The 15,638-nt window shown below is 44.0% G+C and overlaps 1 protein-coding gene and 1 long non-coding RNA gene across 4 annotated transcripts in view; one reads left to right on the top strand and one right to left on the bottom strand.

Moving 5' to 3' along the window:
• IL16 (interleukin 16) overlaps positions 1–15,638 on the top strand; it is a 131,156-nt gene that overhangs the window by 96,513 nt on the left and 19,005 nt on the right. For all 3 annotated transcript variants that reach the window (XM_066592688.1, XM_066592687.1, XM_066592689.1), the window contains 5 exons: positions 3,445–3,857; positions 5,969–6,089; positions 7,455–8,499; positions 12,962–13,151; positions 14,182–14,283. In XM_066592688.1, coding sequence (XP_066448785.1) covers positions 3,445–3,857; positions 5,969–6,089; positions 7,455–8,499; positions 12,962–13,151; positions 14,182–14,283 — 1,871 coding nt within the window. The remainder of the gene's footprint in view (positions 1–3,444; positions 3,858–5,968; positions 6,090–7,454; positions 8,500–12,961; positions 13,152–14,181; positions 14,284–15,638) is intronic.
• On the bottom strand, positions 10,342–14,259 carry LOC136612387 (uncharacterized). Its single transcript, XR_010790389.1, has 3 exons — positions 14,180–14,259; positions 11,024–11,091; positions 10,342–10,390 (listed from the first exon to the last, which is right to left on the bottom strand). It is a non-coding gene; the product is annotated as an uncharacterized lncRNA (long non-coding RNA).

The following is a 15,638-nucleotide window of genomic DNA, read 5'->3' as shown; positions in this document are numbered from 1 at the left end:
GCAGATGTCTGCCAACCAGGCCCACTCTTCTGAAAAGAATTGAGGAGGCTGACTCCCACTGCGCCGCCCATGTTGGAGTTGGTATTCCACTATAGCTCTACGCTGCTCATAGAGCCTGGCCAACATGTGGAGCGTAGAGTTCCACTGTGTGGGCACGTCGCACAGCAGTCGGTGCACTGGCAGATTAAACCGATGTTGCAGGGTGCGCAGGGCGGCAGCGTCCGTGTGGGACTTGCGGAAATGTGCGCAGAGCCAGCGCACCTTTCCGAGCAGGTCTGACAAGCGTGGGTAGCTTTTCAGAAAGCGCTGAACCACCAAATTAAAGACGTGGGCCAGGCATGGCACGTGCGTGAGGCTGCCGAGCTGCAGAGCCGCCACCAGGTTACGGCCGTTGTCACACACGACCATGCCCGGTTGGAGGCTCAGCGGCGCAAGCCAGCGGTCGGTCTGCTCTGTCAGACCCTGCAGCAGTTCGTGGGCCATGTGCCTCTTATCTCCTAAGCTGAGTAGTTTCAGCACGGCCTGCTGACGCTTGCCCACCGCTGTGCTGCCACGCCGCGCGACACCGACTGCTGGTGACGTGCTGCTGCTGACACATCTTGATTGCGAGACAGAGGTTGCGTTGGAGGAGGAGGAGGAGGAGGAGGAGGGTGCTTTAGTGGAGGAAGCATACACAGCCGCAGATACCACCACTGAGCTGGGGCCCGCAATTCTGGGGGTGGGTAGGACGTGAGCGGTCCCAGGCTCTGACTCGGTCCCAGCCTCCACTAAATTCACCCAATGTGCCGTCAGGGAGATATAGTGGCCCTGCCCGCCTGTGCTTGTCCACGTGTCCGTTGTTAAGTGGACCTTGGCAGTAACCGCGTTGGTGAGGGCGCGTACAATGTTGCGGGAGACGTGGTCGTGCAGGGCTGGGACGGCACATCGGGAAAAGTAGTGGCGACTGGGAACTGAGTAGCGCGGGGCCGCCGCCGCCATAATACTTTTGAAGGACTCCGTTTCCACAACCCTATACGGCAGCATCTCCAGGCTGATAAATTTGGCTATGTGCACGTTTAACGCTTGAGCGTGCGGGTGCGTGGCCGAGCACAGCGGAGGTGAGGGTGTGGGTGCAGGCCAGGAGACGGTAGTGCCTGTGTCCTCAGAGCGGGGTTGGATCTCAGTGGCAGGTTGGGGCACAGGGGGAGAGGCAGCGGTGCAAACCGGAGGCGGTGAACGGCCTTCGTCCCACCTTGTGGGGTGCTTGGCCATCATATGTCTGCGCATGCTGTTGGTGGTGAGGCTGTTGGTGGTGGCTCCCCGGCTGATCTTGGCGCGACAAAGGTTGCACACCACTGTTCGTCGGACATCTGCACTCTCAGTGAAAAACTGCCAGACCTTTGAGCACCTCGGCCTCTGCAGGGTGGCATGGCGCGAGGGGGCGCTTTGGGAAACAGTTGGTGGATTATTCGGTCTGGCCCTGCCTCTACCCCTGGCCACCGCACTGCCTCTTCCAACCTGCCCTGCTGCTGCCCTTGCCTCCCCCTCTGAAGACCTGTCCTCAGTAGGCGTAGCAAACCAGGTGGGGTCAGTCACCTCATTGTCCTGCTGCTCTTCCTCCGAATCCTCTGTGCGCTCCTCCCTCGGACTTACTGCCCTTACTACTACCTCACTGATAGACAACTGTGTCTCAACGTCATCGTCCTCACCACCCACTGAAAGGTCTTGAGACAGTTGCCGGAAGTCCCCAGCCTCATCCCCCGGACCCCGGGAACTTTCCAATGGTTGGGCATCAGTCACGATAAACTCCTCTGGTGGGAGAGGAACCACTGCTGCCCAATCTGAGCAGGGGCCCGAGAACAGTTCCTGGGCGTCTGCCCGCTCCTCAGAATGTCTCATTGTAATGGAGTGAGGAGGCTGGGAGGAAGGAGGAGCAGCAGCCAGAGAGTTCTGAGTTGCAGCAGTGGACGGCGCAGAACTGTGGGTGGACGATAGATTGCTGGAAGCACTTTCTGCCATCCACGACAGGACCTGCTCACACTGCTCATTTTCTAATAAAGGTCTACCGCGTGGACCCATTAATTGTGTGATGAATGTAGGGACGCCAGAAACGTGCCTCTCTCCTAATCCCGCAGCAGTCGGCTGCGATACACCTGGATCAGGAGCTCGGCCTGTGCCCACACCCTGACTTGGGCCTCCGCGTCCTCGGCCGCGTCCATGTCCTCTAGGCCTACCCCTACCCCTCAGCATGCTGTATTACCAGTAATGCAGAAACAGAACGCTGTAATTAAATGTGCCGCTTATTGGCCTGTGGTTGGAGGCTGACTTCGCTTACGGAACGCCAGGAAATAATTTTGCGCAAGCCTGCTGTAACACTTAGCTGGCTGCGTATGAATTTGGAGAACTACTACACCCAGCACAGACCCAGAACACTGAGGACACTCACAGGCAGCCCAAATAGATTTTTTCCCACAAATTTTTTTGCAAAGGCCCACTGCCTATATTCAATCAATAATATGTCTTCTGTCCCTGCCTAAGCACTTCTGGCCCTAGGGTGTGTCACAGAACTGCAGAGTGTTGCACTGTGAACTGCAACACAGCGGTGATTTCAGAGCCCAGACAGAGCCAGGAAATAATTTTGCAGGCCCACTGCCTATATTCAATCAATAATATGTCTTCTGTCCCTGCCTAAGCGCTTCTGGCCCTTGAGTATTACTGCAGGGTGCAATGCTCTGCACGGCCGATATACCAAAAAAAAAAAAAATGTGCAACACTGCAAAAAGCAGCCTCCACAGTACTGCACACGGTTAGATGTGGCCCTAAGAAGGACCGTTGGGGTTCTTGAAGCCTAAAATACTCCTAACGCTCTCCCTATAGCAGCTCCAACAAGATAGCACTGTCCCTGATCTCTGTCAGAATGCATCTGTGGCGAGCCGCGGGAGGGGCCGATTTTTATACTCGGGTGACACCTGATCTCGCCAGCCACTCACTGCAGGGGGGTGGTATAGGGCTTGAACGTCGCAGGGGGAAGTTGTAATGCCTTCCCTGTCTTCTATTGGCCAGAAAAGCGCGCTAACGTCTCAGAGATGAAAGTGAAAGTAACTCGAACATCGCGTGGTACTCGTTACGAGTAACGAGCATCTCGAACACGCTAATACTCGAACAAGTATCAAGTTTGGACGAGTACGTTCGCTCATCTCTACTGGCAACCTATTCTTTCCAACCTGCAATTTAGAGAAAAGAAAAGAAACAAAATCCTATAATAACTAATAGTGTATCCATTATTGAGACTTGTTAATAACACGATATGATCTCCTTCAAATCACTTTTCAATCTGTGTTTGTGTCTCTGTTAATATAATTAAATGTGATAAAGGATCTTTTATTGAAAATGTATAATAGTCCAGTTGGTGCTTATGATCAAAACTGCAGCTTATATGTAACTTTATATATATTTTCATTTCAGGAGACAAAAAGATGTTATCATGTTCCCATGGTAAATACCAATGTGACCACTGTATAGAGAGGTATGCTGCATATTTATATTACAGCAGGAGGGAACAGAAACCAATGGTTCGCTCAATCAGCGACAGCAATTATAACCCTAGATGTGCCAGTACTGATACCTACCAGCTGTATGACCTAAAGAACAGAGTACATAGTGTGGATGTGCCTGTGCGAACAGAGCCCACTCAGCCACATTATGCGGCCCCTGTAAGCATGGAAGAACATACACCCCTCAATAGTGACGTTCAGACCACAACTCAGGTCCTGTGTAAGAAAATCAGTGGACACTCGGGAGAGATCATAGTGAAGAAGCTGCCATCAAAACCAGCTCCACCGCCAAGGAAATACTACAAGCAAGATACAAAGGATGATGTAAGTCCTCTTAAGTCCAGTGGTGTCTAGTTGGTATTTTTTTAATAACGACTTTTGGGAAAATACTCCCAATGCACTCTAATGCCGATGCTCCCATGTCAGTTTCTGTTAGCCTGCCAATGGTGATAACATGCTGTATTGGCACACGATTACTGCAGTATATCACTACCCATACCAGTAAAATCAGTAAGTACCAGTACAGTGATCAAAGGCCATTGAGGAACTATTGAAGCATCGGTCAATACTAACCCCCAAGTGGTGGGGGTTAGTATAGTGAATAATGGGCCTTCCCTATTTCATTGCATATTTTGCTGCAAGTCTTTTCTTTCTTTTTAATTATGGAAAACACTTTTAAATTAACTGTGCATTGGGCAGCATTAGCTTGTTGGTTCATATTAACCCAGTACTTCCATATTGCTACAATCAAACCACTCCAATGTATCAATCATGGTTATATTCACTTGGGTACATACAAAGCACACTAGGCAAAAGAAAATCATTATTACAAACAAGAGATACATAGGATGTGGTTTGGCAAAGGAAGTTTGAGCTTCATATAAAAAAATTACTTTGAGGGCATAGACATGCCTGAGAACATTTAACGCTGATGATATGTAATAATATGCCCGATTTAGTGATGACCAAATCGGTGAAAACTTGCTTCACCACAGTGTACTCATTGTATAAAATGTTAACAAATAAAGGTTAAAGGGGAATTCTGAGACTTTTACCACTCATACTATTAATGAGGTCATCAATAGTTGATCGTGAGAAAAAGAGAAGGGGTGGAGCAGTACCCAGAAGACCAGAGTCTATAAACCAGTGTCTTTATTGGACGGTTCTCCATGCTAAATTCTTGATGGGTTAAAAAAAGGTGCAGCCAACCCAAAATTCGTCACACTTTTGGAGGAGGTCATATATGAATAGAGTAAACACAGGAAAAAAGTGGGTGTAGGCGCAACACTTTTCTTAAAGAAGCACAAGATGTGATATTAAGCTTGACTCCTCCGATTTTATTAAATCCAGCATTCATATAAATGCGTTTCAGGGCTGTAGCACCTCTTCCTCAGTACTTAGTTGGGGGGGACACATCCGGCATTGGTGTATACTTTCTGGAGAGGAGCAATGAGGAAGGCGTAGTCAACATTAGAGATGAGCGAGCACCCAAATGCTCGAGTCCGCTTTATTCAAGAGTCAGTCTCTCTCTCTCTCTGACAAAAAATTGCCAATGACCCGCGTTGCGGCGGGAAGGGGCCAAAACAGGCACGTCACAGCGGAGAGGAGCCAAAAACTGGGGCGGGGTCGAACACGGCTTGATGCTCGTTCAAGTAACGAGCACCATCGAGTACGCTAATACTCAAACGAGCATCAAGCTCAGCAGAGTATGTTCGCTTAAATCTAGTCAACATCCAACTTGGCTGCAACGAGTGTGGGGGCTTAGATCACCTGATCGGCGGACCCACACAGATCAACTATTGATGACCTCATCAATAGTATAGGGTGTAGTATAAGGAGTTTCCAGAGAGGGAAAATAGTTACTGGGATCAGTAATGTCAGAATCTCCACTTCTGGTTCCAACACTCGGTCACATTGTATGGACCCTCTCTGCGTTCATAGCATCATCTCAGGGGACTGTTTTTTTGGCTCATTTCAAAAGGAGGTTCTCACTGGCCAAACATGGCCATGATAAGAACACCACTATGTAGAAAACAGCTGAGTGCTGCTGTGCTATGTCATTTTTCAAACTGCCATAGAAGTTATTGGGGGTTACACAAACAGTATAGCACAGCAAGCTATGCTGTTTCCGTAGATCCAGAGTTATGGAGACTGAGTAAAACACTGTGCTGCACTTTTGGCGTAACTCCTATTGATTTCTGTGGCAGTTACGGAAATGGGTGTTTCCATAATCTTTACCATCCCTGGCCAGCTTGTACAGCCAGTGGTAGTGGGGGCCACAATTATAGGTGCAGGTTCCAAAGGTGGGACTATCCGGTCCTTTAAATCAGGACCAGCACCTGCTTGCTAAGACACACAAAAACTGCACACAGGACTTTGAGAAAATCTTGTGGTTTCTATAATACTGTTTTTGACACGGGTTTATTGTTTCACAGGAAGCAGGAAACTTGCTGCTAAAAGGAAACCAGCAAATGACAGCCCACAGAGTATTAGATACAACAGTATCATCTACTGAGTCCTCACACACGACTGGTGAACAAAAGTCTCCAGACACAGGTACGTCACCGGCTGATGCAGCCCTTACCCTACACACCTCAACAATACTGTGCATCACATTGTGCTGAAGATACTTATATATCTCAGGGGGCAAACTAGCTTATCATTACAATGCAACGTGTGATTTACTAAGCCTGGACATATACATATTAACCATAGTTAGTTCATTTCTCCTTAAGACAGTCATGTCAAAATCGGCAGTTTTAATGATGCCACTTCTGAATGCTGGGTAAGCAAGTCTATAGCTTCTTGTAGCTTATGGTTGTACATATAAGGGTTTTGCATTTTTAACTTGCAGGGAATGTGAAGCTCCCCTGTCCAGGTATTCTAGACTCTATCAATCTATACAATATAAACTAACACCTGACATTGATATATAGTTTATAAGTACCTTCAAACCCCAAATGCCTTTTTTTGGGTCTGGGTGGGACTGCTTTCTTCTATACCCATGCCCCTGGTTATTTGCATTAAAGCTATAATACCACTGATGACTTTGATGAAGATTTAAATATGTTTTTAAACTATAAAGATGTCCAGATAGATAGATGGTGGTCCTGAACAAATACTGTAAGGGGACATGAGGGTCATCATTTGCACTGGGGGGGGGGGGGGGGGGGGGCCAAAGTAACCAAGTCTGATGCAGTAATTACATATAACTTAAGAGTTATATTCTGCATTTTCTAAAGCCATATGGTGTATTTTCATTTACTAATTTGTTTGTAAGTAATGTTGCAATTGCAGCTATCTCCATTGCAACATTCAGGAAGAATTACTATATTCAAAACTTAAGGGCAGCCTGGATTTTACAAAGATATACTCAATAGATTAATTAAAAGCCTGTGCTACTATCTATAGGTCTTAGAAATTGTGAAATTATAGCTATACCAACATTTTTAGATGACTTTCCAGAATAAGCTGTTGCACTGTCCTGTTTGTGTACATGAGGAAAACAGCATTTCTGACAATTGAATGACTTGTATCCTGCATTATTAGCAGTTTTCAGCTTCTGTAGACTCTGTTTCTCAGTTTTCATGGAGATCAGCTCCACTGTGGGTGTAGACTAGCTGCTATGATGTCTCCATACACAGCACACATAAAGAAGAAGAGATCCTGTTCTCTGATCTCTCGGCAACATATCCTCAGAAGCAGCAGAACCATGGAAGGACTCCTGTATACAGATTTTACCAGTAAATTCAGACTGAATGATCAGTGCAGGTGGCAGGGGGAGAAGTGCCTCTTAAGTAGATAATGGCAAAGTTGCTTAAAACGACATGTACTATTGATTTATTGAAAAAAATATATAAGGTTTACCAGTAAGTAATATTTAACATAATTATACAATTAATTTTTGTTCATGTTCCATAGGAAATCCTATTGTATCACATCGCAAGCCATTATTGAGACGACAGGCACGTGTTGATTACAGCCTTGATACAACTGCAGAAGATCCTTGGGTCAGGATATCTGACTGTATTAAAAATTTATTCAGTCCCATGTTGTCAGAAGACCACGGTCTAATGGATCTGGATGGAAACATTAGCACAGAATTGGATAGTTCAGCTGCTGCTCAATTAGAGCATGGGCAGCAACAAACTCAAGGTGGGGACAGTAGTTCTCAAACATACAAAAATGAAGATGTAGGGAACGTGAAGAAAGGTCCACCAGTAGCACCAAAGCCAACTTGGTTTCGGCAGAGTTTAAGAGGGTCTAAGAATGCAGACATAACATCAGACAGTCCCTCTTTTGTTAAACCCAGGGAAACCAGTAACACGTTTAGACCACAGATTTCCAGTAGGGCATCATCAATCAAACAGAGAATAAGTTCATTTGAAACTTTTAGTACACCACAGCCACCAACAAAAGGGAACGATAGACCCAATGCTCGAAATCCAGGCCAACATGAAAAGCCTACTAGCAAGGAACAAGAAGTAGAATGTGTAACTGTTTCATTCAATAAGGTCACTGTTAACACGGTTGAAAGTCAAATGAAAGAAATTAGCGATCCTTTGATAGGGTCTTCCATGGACAATAATGAAAACAGAGAGCCACATTCTCCTCTAAGGTTGTTACATACAAGAAGAACTAGCAGTACCGGTAATGAACCACACCACCACTCTTCATATACGGAGCTCACTGAGCCCTTACCATTCAAGGCTCCAAGCCAAAGATCAAGGAGTTATCCATTGACCTCCACGCCTTCCATTGATAACAACAAGACATCAGAGAACTGCAGCAAAATCTATTCTATAAGCAACCAGGTGTCTTCTGCCCTGATGAAATCCTTGCTGGTCTTCCCCCAGTCGCCATGTGTACAGGGCAGTGATTTATGGCAATTTGAGGCAACTACTGGAGAAAACATATCAGCTTCAACAAAGGAAAATCAACACTTGGACGCAGGATTTTCAGTGAAGTAAGACAGGCTGTTAAATGCTTATATAATGCAAATATTGTGTAACTTCCTAAATAGAGAGCTGTAATAACGTCTTTATTTTTTATGATTTCTGATATTTAAGGCATCAAAAACAATATCTTCATCCATATCATTAACAGTGTTGACATGATTCATAAGTAACAGTATGACCTACTGTATGAGATGATTCAGATGTTGATAGTATGGGTTTATAGCACATTGTATAGTAATGGCTGTCAATGACACTCCGGGACTGATGGTCAAGGACTTTTGATTATTACTAGAGAATGTAGTTCTAAACATTTTGTTTCTAAGGCCGGGTTCACACGAACTGGTCGGATTCCACTTGTGGATTTATGCAGTGGAAGAATCGTGGAAAGTAATTGCGGAAGAACGCGGATGCGAGCATTTTCCCCCGTGCATGTACGCTATGCATGGCGTATCGTCTGCGCGGAAGAAAGATCTCTCTTTCCCCTCCAGCCAGCATTCTGACTTTTCGATCTACTTTCCTTTGAAGTTGCGAGCGTTTGTGCCACTCATACGCAATGGGCGATGAAACACTCGCATCCATTGACTTCATTGAGGACCATCCACGCGGAATCCACGCAAAAATAGAGCATGCTGCAATTTTTATTCCACTCGGAGAAACCACAATTCCTATTCGCACATCTGAGCGTACTTGCAAAAGCTCATGCCTTCCAATGGCCACATATTACCGCGTATCGTCCACGCGGTTGCTGATCACAGAATACGCAAGTCAAATCCGCTCGTGTGAGCCCGGCCTAATAATGCTCACATTATCACCAGATTTCCTGGTTACGTAATGTAAGCATTCGTTTGACCCATACCGGTGCTAAAATGGTTGTGCGCATAATATTACATTGTACTATTTGTATCACTTGGGTGATATGTTTCAATCTTGCTGCCTGCTCTATTATTTCCATAGTGAGTGAAGTGGTTTGTGATTTCGTTATTAAAACAAATTGTATTTTTTGAAGTCGCACCTGACATATATTTTAGTCAAGTAATGAAAATAAAAATAACTTAACGAGAATCATGCAGGTGCACCATATGAAGTATATAAACTCCCTTTGTAGTATGTAACGGTGGAAAATGTCTGCACTGAGCTCTATTATAGAGCTGCAATGAAGCTATTATCCATCCTGCTAACATCTGCACCCTACACTGCAGTTATGGTAGTGCAGAATTACGGGTCCCTTGGTGTATATGGGGTACAGACGGTTAATGACTGTTCTCCTTCTTGCTGACCTCAGCAGGATTTCTATTTCAGCTATAATCTTTGCTAATAGCATCAAGTTAGATGCATAATGTGCAGACATTAGAAAAATGCTAGATACCAAAACATATTGAAGGGACCTATGCTTAATATCTGAACAGTGCAAATACACTTGTCTAGTATTGGGAATCCAAGGCCTTGGGGAAAATAACAAAAAATGATGTGTTTGGTGTTATTTAGTTTCTACTGATTATTGTTCTATACCCTAGAGTGGTAAAGCCAGCATCGAGCTAATTAGATCATTAGTCTATTTCAATGTTTGAAAAACAAATTAAGAACTGTACCTCTTTGGATGTTACAGCCAGTGGTTGTCCAATTTTAAAAGACCACTCCAGTAAATAAGAAAAATCATTATGTAACTTCCCCAGTATATATAAGTCAGCTCGGATTACATTATTTATTTATTCTTTATTTGAGTCATGTCACTATGACCACGTGAGTTATTTGGCTTTGTGCTCTCTCAAGAAGTCATTATTTTAATCACCAGAATTTCCTGTATGATGAAATTGCAGTGACTGTACCACACAGGCTCTTCACATGGGGAAGGGGCAGAGGAAACTCCTACCACAGTGACAGATGATGATTATGCAGCACCTGTAACACAGTTATAATGAAAGAGATGATAGTTCATTCTCTTGACTGAATACGTATAGTCTTTAGCTTATTTACTTTAATATAGAAGGTAATGATAATTACAGCATCCTCCCAGCAGGCAGAGATGGTACTGCTTTTTACTGGTCATGCTGCTGCATCATGGGATTGCTAGCATAGCATAGAGGAAGAGAAAGCAGGAAGAACTGTAAAATTAAGATGGTGTCTGCTAAGTATCAGACAGGATCCTACACTGCATAGGCGTAAGTACAGTATACATAGGAGAAGTACAGCGTAGCAGGGAATCAGGTGAACAGTGAATGGATAGAAGAATATGAATTAGCTGGAGTGTCCCGTTAAAGGAGTTTACAGTGATGGAAATGCTTTCATTTCTACTGTAATCTGCCCTGCAGCTGATCTTGGGGTACAGAGCAGCAGGTGCTAGTATTCACATGGATGGGATACATGCATAGATCCCTATGTAGATGAAGCCAAACAAATTTCACACATATGTATTCTGTGATCAATACTAATTTACAGTATTACAGAGATTACATTAAGAAATCAGAGCTAAACCAGTCCCAATTTCTGGAAGTATATTGCATATTCCTGGAAACACCCTTATAGTACACCTACCATATGATATTATTAGATTGATTGCCCAAAGTACTTCTCTTTTTTCTGGTGTTTTCCTGTAGGCTTTTCTAGAAATAAAAGAAAATGTCAGAACAAAATGCATGCGTGCATAAAAAAGAGCCCCTGAAAAACGCTTCTAAAAAATGCTTGTACCGGTTAAGATATCACTGGCATTCTTGCATGCATTCTTTAGGGACAAGAGGAGTACTGTTTGTACTTTTGGAGAGTGCCAAGTGGGCATGAGAAGGGTTGTAGGCCATACTGTGCTCCTCTGCGAAATAAGGTAAAATTCCTCTGCAGTATCACCTATTGGAAAGTAACTTCCCTATAAGTCAATGATCAAACTTTTGACAGGTCTTGCAACATGACTAAGGATATAATCCCTACTAGAGTCTCTTCTCTCAGGAAAAGTCACCCATCTACAGACAGTTCTCTTCACACCAGTTTGGTACTCCTCCTGACCCACCTCATAGGCCTCTTACCCAGCTAACCAGAAGTCTGCTCTGCATTGATGTGGGGGGATTACCTTGAAAAAGGCGTTTATGAATGGGTGTTTTTTCCTTGTGAAGGAGACTCTGGTTAGTTTTATATCCTATATGCATTGACTTACAGGGAAGCTGCCCTCCAAATAAGTAGTGCGGCAAAGGCCTCATACCATCTCCCTTTTGCATATGTTAAGGCCAAACTAAACCACAAAAATACTGTGTGTGAAAGAAGTCTTGGGGCTCATTCACCTGGACATAAGAGTACTTCGGGCCATGAAAAGCCATATTCCTGCGCATTTCGTGACTTCTGCATTTTTTTTTAAAAAGCGTAAATATGTAGCGTACTTACGACTGCCAAAAACTTGCAAAAAAGACCATTTATTTCATGTACAAATACGCAGTGAATGTGCATGTATTATGCATATCCACTGCATAGTTGTACATTTAAATTTACTTCAATTACCTATTTCAGTACATAATACACACCAAAATAAGGCATGCTATGTATTTTTTCACTTGACTGAAAAATCGTGTGAAAAATGCACACAAGTGAATAACCCCATTGAAATCAATGGGTCTTATTCACTGCGTATGACGCGCATAAAAAATATGCGCAGAAGGGTGACTTCACACAAGTATAATGTGCTGCATTCCACCTGCTTGACGCAGTCACGAGGCGTGCAGAAGTTACGCAATGACATTGCGTACTTGCGGCATGCCGCCGATCGCCTTACAATATCTTGGCGTGTGTGTGCACAAAATGTGATTGTCCTTACTAAGAGAAACCAAGTAATCTTGTAGATATGATACCTTTTAATGGCTAACAAAAATACATGATGTTAATGTGAGCTTCCGAACCAACGCAGGGTTCTTCCTCAGGCTTAAATGGAATAGATCCGAAGAGGCATGCATATTTATACACAAATACTGATGACAAGGCACAGACATGGTGTGATTAATTTGCACCTAAAAAAATACCAGAATAGGATGAGTAGAAGAGTAAATAATTAGTCCACTGATAAGGGATGTGAACGTTTTATGGTCTCTGAACTGGTGTTAGGAGGTCACCATAATATACGCCAAGATAGAACATGCTGCGATCTTTATTAGGAGCTTATAGCAGATTGGTACTGTGTAGTACACGCGCGAAACCCATGTGCGTAATACGCTGTAATGAAACCTTTTGTGTGAAGAAGCCCTAATATATGGTGTATTTATGCCTGTGTGAACGAGTCCTTAAACAGTTAAACCACTGGGTGCATCTCTTATGCTACTATTCCCTGTGATAGTATTTGGGTTAATTAAACCTGTTTCTGCCATTGTGGTAATTTGTTCCATCGATCAATACATTAGAAGTAGAGATTTGTCATTTCAACTAAATAACATTGTTGTCATTTGTTAAATGAGTTCTGATAGAAGTTTTCAGAGTTTACTATATTTTCTCTTCTTAAAGCCTTTCTGAACTGAAGGAGTATAGAGTGGGGCAGCCAGAGAGGGAGAAGGAGGAGAAGATCTCTGGGCAGAAACTTTCTCTGCCTTCTACATGTGTGAGTGCAGGCCAGTCTGTCATTTCTCTACTTCCTCTAGAAGAACTGACACAACTAATAGAGGAAGTTAAAGGGCTGGATGAGAAAACACTGAAGGTAATTTTTTGAAAAATATTCAGCTTTTTCCCCTGTTGCCAAAATGTCTTGCAAAAACTGAAGCTTAAAGGAGATGTCCCGCGCCGAAACGGGTTTTTTTTTTTTTAAACCCCCCCCCCGTTCGGCGCGAGACAACCCCGATGCAGGGGTTAAAAAAACCACCCGCACAGCGCTTACCTGAATCCCGGCGGTCCGGTGACTTCAATACTTACCGCTGAAGATGGCCGCCGGGATCCTCTATCTTCGTGGACCGCAGCTCTTCTGTGCGGTCCACTGCCGATTCCAGCCTCCTGATTGGCTGGAATCGGCACGTGACGGGGCGGAGCTACACGGAGCTACACGGAGCCCCATAGAGAACAGCAGAAGACCCGGACTGCGCAAGCGCGGCTAATTTGGCCATCGGAGGCCAAAAATTAGTCGGCACCATGGAGACCAGGACGCTAGCAACGGAGCAGGTAAGTAAAAAACTTTTTATAACTTCTGTATGGCTCATAATTAATGCACAATGTATATTACAAAGTGCATTATTATGGCCATACAGAAGTGTATAACCCCACTTGCTGCCTCGGGACATCTCCTTTAATCAAATAAAATTTAAAAGGAGGAACTAAAGAAGTTTGGCCAAACAGGTTTGCTGACAACATACATTTACAACATGCCAATGCTATCAGATAAGCTAGAAAATATTGAATGTACATAATATAGAAGTATCAACAATTTGTCTTTAAAGTATCAAAAAGAATTTCAAAATGATCATTTGGGCGATATTCCCACTTGTGTTATTTACAAACATGACAATAGTGTAAAACACTCAAAAACACTGACAGCTTCACAACACAAGGGTCCCTGATGATGATATTGTGGCAAGATTGCTGTATACAGAGCCTGATCCAGTTCTTGCCATAGCTAATGACCTTGTAATATTCTGAGTGTCTTTATTAGACACTGTGTTTGTTTTCATTGAGCCATTTGTTCCATATGTGTCAGCTTTAAATGTGTAATCATATCTCCGTATACTCATCTATTACAGCAATTTGATGACATCCATGTGGTGGTTCTCCACAAGGAGGAAGGCACTGGTTTGGGCTTCAGTCTTGCTGGAGGGCTTGATCTGGAAAACAAGGAAATCACTGTATGTATTCAAGTATAAATTCTATTGAATTTGCTATTTCTCTCTCAGCCCAAGTCTTTGCTCAGAATGTGTGTAATTATAAATAAGTCCTTTTCACGTTTCAATTTTTACTATTTATTTGGCTACACTGTTCACCAAGTTTGTTGTTGACAATAAATGTAATTAAAGTACTTTACAAAAACCAATCCATAACAAGCTAGGCGATAAACTAAATGCCTTACTATCTGCCAATGGACTTGGAAACAGAGATTGCTGTGAGGCTGTCCACTTCTGCACGTCAAGCTAGGGAAACTCATCACAGCCCTGAATATCATTAAAGGGGTTTTCCAAATTATATATTTTTTTGTAAATCCTGCTGCCCGTGGCCAAAGATAATAGAAGACCCGCTATTTTAGGCCAAATCAAACATTAGTGGTCTTCTCATACTTCAATGCAAGCCGCTTTCGTTAAAGCCCTATTAATCTCGCTTTTGGGTATTTCTTTTACATCCTCTCATATGCAAATCCCAAATCTACCTAGTATTCGGGCTTCATTCTGGGCATGGCAATATCTTATTTCCACTTCGACCTCCCTGGTTCTGACCTCGGTCCTTCCTATGAAGATGTTATCTTTCATTCTCCCGGAGTATGAGTTTATAAATCTGTATATCATATCCTTGTTGTTATTTCTACAACTTCCTAAGGCTCCGCCATGCGCTGCTCTCGGTGGGTATCCATAAATATGTTTTTCTAAAGTCAGTATATGTCCACTTTTCTTCATCATCCCGGGTGTAAAGGTTATTCCATATTTTATGGGGACTAGAGATGAGCGAGCATACTCGTCCGAGCTTGATACTCGTTCGAGTATTAGGGTGTTCGAGATGCTCGTTACTCGTAACGAGTACCACGTGGTGTTCGGGTTACTTTCATTTTCTTCCCTGAGAAATTTGCGCGCTTCTCTGGCCAATAGAAAGACAGGGAAGGCATTACAACTTCCCCCTGCAACGTTCAAGCCCTATACCACCCCCCTGCAGTGAGTGGCTGGCGAGATCAGGTGTCACCCGAGTATTAAAATCTGCCCCTCCCGCGGCTCGCCACAGATGCATTCTGACATAGTTCAGGGAAAGTGTTGTTGATGCCGGAGCTGCTATAGGGAGAGTGTTAGGAGTGATTTTAGGCTTCAAGAACCCCAACGGTCCTTCTTAGGCCATAGAAATCGCAGATCGCACCTATGTGCGATCTGCGATTTCTGTTCTCTTCTCTATATGCGCTCAATGGGGCCGGCGGCAGCAGCGCCGACCCCATTGAGAACATATAGAAGGCAAATCATTCTTCTCTGCCACAGCTGTAACAGCTGTGGCAGAGAAGAACGATGTT

This window comes from Eleutherodactylus coqui, chromosome 2, assembly GCF_035609145.1.
Source record: "Eleutherodactylus coqui strain aEleCoq1 chromosome 2, aEleCoq1.hap1, whole genome shotgun sequence".
Classification (NCBI taxonomy): Eukaryota; Metazoa; Chordata; class Amphibia; order Anura; family Eleutherodactylidae; genus Eleutherodactylus; species Eleutherodactylus coqui.
Note: the sequence above shows the minus strand (reverse complement) of the source record. Positions and strands in the feature narration are given on the sequence as shown.